This window comes from Osmia bicornis, chromosome 3 (genome assembly GCF_907164935.1).
Source record: "Osmia bicornis bicornis chromosome 3, iOsmBic2.1, whole genome shotgun sequence".
NCBI lineage: Eukaryota > Metazoa > Arthropoda > Insecta > Hymenoptera > Megachilidae > Osmia > Osmia bicornis.
In genome coordinates, this window is record NC_060218.1 from 3907179 (window position 1) to 3916603 (window position 9425).

The following is a 9425-nucleotide window of genomic DNA, read 5'->3' on the forward strand; positions in this document are numbered from 1 at the left end:
ATAGTTGTAAAAAAAGCATTTCTTAAGAATTAAATATAAATATATAACTGTAAATTTACTGTTTTATTGCGTACTTTTTCACTACAAAAATTTTTATGCTGCAAGTCCCAATTTTTTCAATAAATCCTGTTTGTTTCCGAAGTACTCTTTATACCACATTATATGATCTATCTTCTCGTTGACTGTCATATATGGATTTTTTGAAAGCCCTATGCACACTAATTCCATATAATGTCGTATTGGTCCTTTAGTAGGACACCATTCAGCTAGATGTTGTTCCAAAAATACGTGTTTTGAGAAATGCACGTCGTTCTCTCCTTCCAGGCCTATGTTACAAAAAAAATGTATAATAATAAGTGTATGTTGAAATTTTTACATAAATATAATCTCCATATAGTACCTTGCTCGTTGTCAATAGGAAAGTGCCACAATTTTCCTTCCTCAGTCCATCTTATCATTTCTTCAAATGCATTCTTTGGAAACTGTTTCATTACACGCTGCAATTCAAATTCTTCACACTTATTCCACGTTTCAAGGTCGGCAACAGCTGTGGTTTCAGTAAATTGATTCACAAAAATGTCCTCAAACAATTCTTGGCTCTGTTCTTCCTCTATATGTTTTGTGCTTGTTTGCTGCCTTTGTAATGTTCTAATTACAGATGGTTCTTTTTCCAATTCAGGTTTTCGTCTAAACTGATTCTCAGTACTCTCTATTCGCTGTTGCTGATTTCGTAATGTTCTAATTACAGATGGTTCTTCTTCCAATTTAGGTTTTCGTCTAAGCTGATTCTCAGTACTCTCTATTTGCTGTTGCTGATTTCGTAATGTTCTAATTACAGATGGTCCTTCTTCCAATTCAGGTTTTCGTCTAAGATGATTTTCACTACTTTCTATTTGCTGTTGCTGATTTCGTAATGTTCTAATTACAGATGGTTCTTCTTCCAATTCAGGTTTTTGTCTAAGCTGATTCTTAGTACTCTCTATTTGCTGTTGCTGATTTCGTAATGTTCTAATTACAGATGGTCCTTCTCCCAATTCAGGTTTTCGTCTAAGCTGATTCTCAGTACTCTCTATTTGCTGTTGCTGATTTCGTAATGTTCTAATTACAGATGGTCCTTCTTCCAATTCAGGTTTTCGTCTAGGCTGATTCTCAGTACTCTCTATTTGCCGTTGCTGATTTCGTAATGTTCTAATTACAGATGGTTCTTCTTCCAATTCAGGTTTTTGTCTAAGCTGATTCTTAGTACTCTCTATTTGCTGTTGCAGATTTCGTAATGTTCTAATTACAGATGGTTCTTCTTCCAATTCAGGTTTTTGTCTAAGCTGATTCTCAGTACTCTTTATTTCCTTCTTCTGATTTAGTAATGTTCTAATTACAGATGATGCACTTTGTCTCTGTTCACTTGTTCTATGATATGTTTGTGTTGTTCTATTTGTAGATTTGTCACTAAATATATCATATTAAAACATTATTATCAACATATTACCAGTATAATTTAATTAAAGAAAATAATAAATATTACACAATTTATAAAAACTGTATACAGACCTTTTGTTTAACTGATAGTATTGTTCTATATAAGAAATAGTGTTTAATATATTAGAAACAATTCTCTCTTTATCTTCTTCTGCATCTGTGCTTAAAAGTGATTTTGCTGCTCTGTTTAATTCATCTTCTGTGATAAAAAATTTTAATTTTATTATTTAATTATCTTAAGTGATAGTATGATCTTACCTAATCGCTTTTGTTTCTTTTTTATATCTGCAGCATACAGGTAATCTGTGATTTTGTTATTAATAACTTTGTTTTTCTTAGAGGACTCAGTGTCAGAATCTGAATCTGAGGATGAATCGGATGACGACGATGAAGACGATGAATTTGACTTTAATATATTGAATGTAATATTTAACCACTGAAACGGCAACGCTATTGGAGTTTTGATATTTCTAAAAGTAAATATCTTTTTATTTCACTAAATTTATAACACATTGTATACCACTGATAGGTTATTACATACTTCAATATTATCATATTACGTAAATTACAGTTTACCTGGGGAAAAGATGCATAGTCAACATTTTGTTGTTGTTGCTATTATTACTACTGTTATAGATGCTATTACATTATATAGGCAATTATCAGGAAATTAAAGGAATACCCTTCTTTATTTCGCAGTATTTCGTACACCTCAGCTGAACTCAAAAGGTTTTTCACCATCGATGCGGTGTCCCGGTAATTGGTATTTTATCGGAGTTCAGCTAATTTACCGGTAATATTAACAAGTACTGGTAATGTAGAGACCTAATCTAACAACCATAGTATACTGCACATTATAACAAATTTTTATTTAATAGTCACTGGTGCTATGCACGGGGAATTAATGAATTAAGACATGACTTATGGGCCTTGGCTCAACCTTCTCAGTTATTTATTATATTTTTGTCGTTAAGGACCTCACGAGGTCCAACCTTTTATCACTGCATCCCTTACATGTCTGCATCCTTAACATCCCTGTATCCCTTATATCACTACATTCCCTATATTTCTGCATCTCGTATATGCCGGCATTCCTTATACCTCGACATCCCTTACATCTCTGTACCCTTTATATTTCTGTATCCCTTACACTCCTGAATTTTCCCTGCATCTCTTGTATCCTTTCAACCCTTATAATAAATATATTATAAATAAAATACTTATGGCCATTGGTTCGACTAAAGGTAAGTAAAGGTAAGTAAAGGTAAGTAAAGGTATGTAAAGTCTCATGAAAAATAATTTTAAACTTAAATTTTTGCAAAATTTAGTTCCTTTTTTGCCGCAAGAGGGCGCTGATCCGACGTCGAGATTTTAGTTCAAATTTTTCCCGCTAGGGGGCCAAAATCTCGGCAAGTTTTAGTTCCCCTTTTTGCCGCCAGAGGACGCTGATCCGACGTCGAGATTTTAGTTCAAATTTTTCCCGCCAGGGGGCCAAAAACCCCGGCAAGCTTTAGTTCCCTTTTTTACCGTCAGGAGGCGCTGATCCGACGTCGAGATTTTAGTTCAAATTTTTCTCGCTAGAGGGCCAAAATTTCTGCAAGCTTTAGTCCCTTTTTTTACCGCCAGGAGGCGCTATAATGGAATACAAAAGAGATGCACGGATGTAAGGGATGCAAGGATTGCAGGGATGTAAGGATTGCAGAGATGTAAGGGATGCAGGAATGTAAGGAAAGCAGAGATGTAAGGGATGCAGGAATGTAAGGAAAGCAGAGATGTAAGGGATGCAGGAATGTAAGGAAAGCAGAGATGTAACGGATTTTTTTTTTTAACGTGGGAAAATTTTGCATAAGACCCACCACCGTCCCTGGGCAGGGCGGCGAGGGAGTGTCAGATTCCTATTGACTAAAACCCCACAACGACCGACACTAGCAATAATCAAGTGGTCATCATTCAACGAACGTCTTAAAGTTAACGCAAATAATCTTTACTTTGAATTTTTAACAAAAATTTGATGCTCGATCGATACTGTGGCACTATCATTGTAAGAGTACACATATGTACAACATTTTTCTGCCTTGTTTTCGAGCATGCGTACAACGTCTCAGCGTCACTCACATACATGTTTCCGCATTATTAAAAGGATTTAATAATTTGAAACTGTAAATTTAAGATACAATTATAATTTATAAATTTACATTTACAAGGCTTATAGTATAATTTTAATATTAAAATAAACTTACATAATAATGCTTTCTCAAAGTTTAACGGGTTATAATAAACCCCAACACCGCCAATCGCTTATTAAAACTTAAAATACAAAGTGAAATTTCCAAACAGTGGAACTTAAAATTTATGCATTATTATACAGCAAACAAATGATAACCTGGCAAGAAGTTTACATTTTGTTATTCTTCTTGACAGTCAAAACTTTTTTTTGAATAGTCATTGATGATTGGCAAAGCAACTAAAATAATATTATTACATACATGTTATCAATAAACTTAATTGAACCATACGCGTAATTACAAGGCGCGGTTTTTATTGTAATAAATTTTTGCATGACTAATTAATTTATGCTTAATATCTAATGTGTTACTGCAAGTGGGAAAAGTAAGTAAATTTAATGAAAGGTACAGCAATAAATTATGTAAATGAATAAATATATATCAAAATATATGGTCAATATGAAACAGAACCATTCGTTCTGTAATAGATAAAATTTCTTTCGTTGGACACATATAACTTTGGCTCTTTTTGCATGCCAGGGTAATAAAAAATATCAAATGTGTGAATATATCAATCAAGATGAAGATAAATGGAGCATCATATTTGAATCTTCTAACGCTGATAGCGGTAATTCATTTTTCTCGTCGTCAATTCTGGCATCTGATATCTTTAGGAACTTGATCACCTTTTCAGTAGCAGCAATCCCACAGCTGCTTACTTCATTCTATAACAAATTACATACATGTTTATAAACAATCGAATATACAAACATTTAATTAAGTTGTTACGTAAAAATAAAAGATACTTACCGACGCAGTTAAATTCATGAAATTGAAAAATTTCTGAAGTACAGATACCATGGTAGTAAAATTGTTATCTGGAAGTCTACTACGTACCAATGATTCATAGTCCTAAAAATAGATACAGTTAAAACACATGTATATTGTACTGATTATGTTTCTTCTATATTGCAGCGTTTAAAATTCGTTACCTTATTATCCATTATTAAGTAACCAAGTAAAAGCACTACATATGCTCCTATTAAAGTATGTTCCATATGACGTCCCGCTTTTTGTAACACTATAATACAAATTATTTATGAAATTACGTTTTATAAAATTTGATAACATTTTAAATCAAATATACAAACATTTTGTAACAGTTTCTTCAATAAACTCTTCTTGAGATTTAGTTGTTGTTGATACAGTTTCTGTTTGTTCAGAGTCTTTTTTACCATCTAAAATAGCATCTGTTTTCTGCTCTTCGGCACGAGCTAATTCTTCTTGTTTATAAAATAGATCAATCAAACATTCCACTCCACTTTGCTCAGCTGTTTTATACAAAAGTTATTTTATAATACATTAAATTCAGGCCATCGTTGCATTATAATACGTGTAATGTATATTTACCATCAAAAATATCTTCTGTTGAGGGGGGAGCTTTTGATTCGATAAGAAGCTGTTTATTATCGTCACATTGCTCTACTAAATTTATCAGCAGAATCAAAGCTAACATCATCATATCAAAACGTTTTTCTTCAGGAAGAGATTCTGGGACACGCAACAAAAGATATAAACTACAATCTAAGACACCTGGTTGCGAGCCTAATGATTTGCTTCCGAAAGCTAAAAAGTTGACCAAAAATCGTTTTTGCGCATTATAAAGATTATATGTGCATTAAAATTAATATGTAAATATAATATATAATAGAATCTTACATTGTCTATTAAATCGATGCGTGAGATTAATAAGAACTTTTATAATAGCAAACAGACATTCTCTAATAACAGCACCAGTAGAAGTTTTATCACTTGAATCTATAGTAGGGTAAATAGGAATTTCTTGTCCACAGAGATGATACAAATTTGCTAAAGTGCTGACTAAAATTCCATTTTCATATTTTAATAAATATACTTGATTTTCTTCGTTCATATCAGTAACCTGAAATAATATGTTTCAGTAAAAGATAAATTGTTTGTTACTTACGTTATATGTATGTATTATTATACGAAATCCTATTGATCTTACATTTTCTAATACACGCAAACATCTATCAACTTTACGTAATTTATCTAATAATGGATCTGTCCAACCAGATCTTGTAATATCTTGGGTATTAATATGACGATGACAATCTCGGATTGTTTTTACAATATGTTCCAAGCCTCCCAGTTCTCTAAGTTCTTCTTTGAACCATTCACCAGCACGTTTTGATGTAAGACTAAGAAGCGTCTCCATAGCAAGCTGACCAACCTAGTTGGGAATAACTTATTTTATTTTTATGCATCTTTCTTTCTTTATAATTATTAATAACCCACTTACAGTTATATTATCAAGATTTAAATGTTTTGCATGCCCTTGAGCTTGAATATCAGCACACAACTGACGTACTTTCTCTTTATTTTTTAAGAGTTCTGCCCTGCTAAGGCCACAATCATCAAGTGCATCTTTGTGACTTGCATCAGATTCTAATAAACTTAACATTAATTCCAAACAATCACGATCTAAATCCATAGCCAAACGATCTTGACTTAATACGAACATTACTGTTGCTGTACATAAAGCAAGACTCTGTAAAGGGATACATTTTATTGTAACTCATCAAAATTGATAAAATTTATATACATCATATTTTATGTACAAAAGATTTGTACCTGATCTTTAGTTGCATCATGAAGAGCTTTGAAGAATTTAGCAACAGTTCCATGAGCACGTACATGCATACGAAATGCAGGTGCCATACATTTACTTGCTAATCGTATAGCGGAAAGGCAACGAGTAGCATTGGGATTATTTTCTCTTAAAGTGTCTAATATATATTCAACGTCGTCATTAAACTCTTGAAATTCCCCACTCTCTTGAATTTGATGTGCCTTCTTTACATTTTTCACTACAGTGTAAAACTGAAAAATAAATATTATTTGTAATCCTGCAAGTTATAAAAAATTGCAAAAAATATTATTATTTTTTTATTTAATATACATACACCCTTAACCTTCTTGCCACAACGAACACTTGTTACAACATCAGATTCGTCTGCAAAGTCTGCATCAACTTCAGGATATGTTACCACTCTTGTAAGTTTTGAGGCATCAAATTCTTCTCCATAGGCAACAGGTCCTGTACCACCATGGGATCCTGAAGCAATAGTTGGTGTGCTATTACCAGTATTAGTAGTATCTGTAGTATTAGATTCTTTATCACTATCACACCACTTGTGTTTGTACAATGCTCGTCTTTTGTTTCCATTGGTTGCACCTGTTGAACGGCTTTTAAAGATGCTACCTTTCTTAGTAGCAGGTTTCTGTACAGTAGTACAGGGAGCATTTAATGACTGTGATTCTGCGACTGTACTTGTTACATGTAATGCCACATCACTTTCTGCATTACCATTGACACCTTCACTGTCATCACTCCCAGAAAACCAATCTTGATCAACTAAAGTTTTTGCTGTAGCTGTGTCATTATCACTAGTACGAGTTGGTTGTTCTACTTCTGTTTCAGTATCAGGTTCTAATTCTGGTTCTGGTTCTGGTTCAGGTTCTGCTTCATGTTCTGGCTCTTGTTCTGGTTCTGAAGTAGGTTTAGGAACTACTTCATTTGTTGGAATATCTATTGAACAATGCTGAACTTCACTTTGAACAGCCTCTGCATTTTCTTCAGTCTCTGAAGCATTTATCATTATTGGCCTTGTTTGCATAGGATCAGAATCGCTTGATAATATGTCGATTAATTCTTGAGTTGTAGTTGGCAGTGGTTGATCACGGCCAATTAATGGTTCAATTGTTGGCTTACAAGAATACGTTGAACTACAATCAGTCTTAACAATATCATAATGAGATATTAGTGTATTATTAGAATCAGTAACAGATTTTCTAAGAGTTAAAGAAAGACCAGAACTATGTGAACTAGGTGTTACCGATGCCGTAGACATAACAGAAGTTGTTGTTGTCGCTGTTGTTGTGGTTGTTAACTCTAAATGCAGATTTTTTGCTCGACTACGAGTAGTTCTACGCATCTCAGAATTTTCTAAAGGTATTGAAACAGTAGAAATAATAGGTTCATGCGGACGAACCGTTTTGTGATCAGTTTTTAATGTATCTACATTGAAATTTTTCGGTTCAATATCTACTTTAGTGGGACTAATAAGTGGTGTAGAAATTCTGTATGTTTCAGGCTCAGGTTCTTGAGCATTCTGCACATTTCCACAGACTAGTCGTGCTGTACCTTTACATATTCTTAATACAATTGGTGGTTTTCCTTCTTCTCTACTGGGAGGATCATTATTAGTTCCATCTAAAGTATCAGCTACTTTCTTAGGTGGAATACTTGATACTTTTGTTAAGGTTTGTTTTGCTGGTGGCTGTGGACAATTTTTTTGGGTACGTGCTTTACCATAGTGTGAATCAGGTACTTGTCTATATATAGCCACATCCTGGCGAGATTCTTCTACTGTAGGTGGAACATTTCTACTTTTAAAAAATTTCTTAGGTTTATTAACTGGTGGTGCAACATCTGATTTATTGTCAGGGTCTGTTTCAAATGAAAATGGATCTTTCCCAGAATTTACACGAGTATTTTGATTTCCATAGTCAAGTTTTATTCTCTTTGCACCAAATGTATTATGGATATCATCTCTTCTTCCTAAAAATAAAATTATGTTACTTGTAACTTAATAAAGGCATATAAATTATTATTAGTAAATCATATATTATATATATATATATATATATATTTTTCATATGGCTTTGAACAAAATATATAAAATATAGCAAATCTTATTTTATTAAATATTCTCACTAATAAATATTAAACATGTATTAAGTGTCTGTAAATAAAATACACAAATTTATAATGAATGAAGAATTTAATTTTTAAGACAAGAAGATATACATACCATTGATATTGGTGCTCCTGATAGATGTAAATGATGTTATACCCCATTTTCCAACAGTACCTGCTGATTTAGCAGCAGAAGGTCGATTGCTATTTTCCCTAAAAAGCTTATCAAATTGAATACTCCCAGGTGTCATACTACTGACCTTACGGCTGTAAGATTTTGTGTAACTGCGGGACGTCATGTTGTATTCTTTTGTATTTGAAAAATGTTCCACATCTCAAAAGACACAAATAACAATATATTTTTTCATTTTTGAAACTTAAGTAAATGGTAAATAACCATTGATTGTTTGTACACTTGAGATCAAGTGTTGTAACAGAAAGAAACTTCAGTGCATCGGAAACGTTATTCTCGTCGATAATTGAAAACTTGAAAGAAAAAAATCAAGAAGCAATATCTTCGGAACATATGAAAGAAACAAACGCCATGTTTCATTTGCTATTTACCCCAATGCACAAATATACGAAAGTGTAACTTCAAATTCAATTCATATTCGGAAATAGTGTTCATGTATTAATTATTCTCAATGCTGTATATACACTTAACTTTAATTATTGTATTTTTTTTATACATTTACGTAAATTCAACCAGAAATATTAATCATAACATGATCTTGAGCCATCTGTCGATGTTTTTCGTTTCAAGATTTAGATACATACCATACACAAAAAAACGAGTAATACAATACACAAGATTGTAACACTTGCTGTCCTACCCAGTAGGTAGAGCTAAAGAGTTATCTTTTACCTTTTACCTACCTTACCGGTAGAAAATCATCCAATCAAAATTGATTTTATAGCATGAATAAAAATATGTATTCTTT

The 9425-nt window shown here is 32.7% G+C and overlaps 2 protein-coding genes across 3 annotated transcripts; both read right to left on the reverse strand.

The window, feature by feature from the left end:
* Positions 1 to 44: 44 nt before the first annotated feature.
* Positions 45 to 2255, reverse strand: LOC114870951 (28S ribosomal protein S31, mitochondrial). The gene is made up of 5 exons (XM_029176261.2): positions 2053 to 2255; positions 1735 to 1946; positions 1549 to 1675; positions 401 to 1446; positions 45 to 326 (listed from the first exon to the last, which is right to left on the reverse strand). The coding sequence occupies exons 1-5, from the start codon at positions 2076 to 2078 to the stop codon at positions 94 to 96; spliced, it is 1644 nt and encodes a 547-aa protein (XP_029032094.2). The 5' UTR covers positions 2079 to 2255; the 3' UTR covers positions 45 to 93.
* Positions 2256 to 3640: 1385 nt separating this feature from the next.
* LOC114872173 (protein wings apart-like) lies at positions 3641 to 9293 on the reverse strand. 2 transcript variants are annotated; one of them, XM_029179076.2, is made up of 12 exons: positions 9049 to 9293; positions 8600 to 8970; positions 6689 to 8346; positions 6357 to 6605; positions 6025 to 6273; positions 5731 to 5955; positions 5421 to 5643; positions 5112 to 5327; positions 4853 to 5032; positions 4694 to 4782; positions 4512 to 4613; positions 3641 to 4426 (listed from the first exon to the last, which is right to left on the reverse strand). In XM_029179076.2, the coding sequence occupies exons 2-12, from the start codon at positions 8781 to 8783 to the stop codon at positions 4277 to 4279; spliced, it is 3525 nt and encodes a 1174-aa protein (XP_029034909.2). In that variant the 5' UTR covers positions 8784 to 8970; positions 9049 to 9293; the 3' UTR covers positions 3641 to 4276. The 2 variants fall into 2 exon arrangements, with proteins under 2 accessions (XP_029034909.2, XP_029034918.2); XM_029179085.2 differs by having other exon boundaries at positions 8600 to 9293.
* Positions 9294 to 9425: the final 132 nt, after the last annotated feature.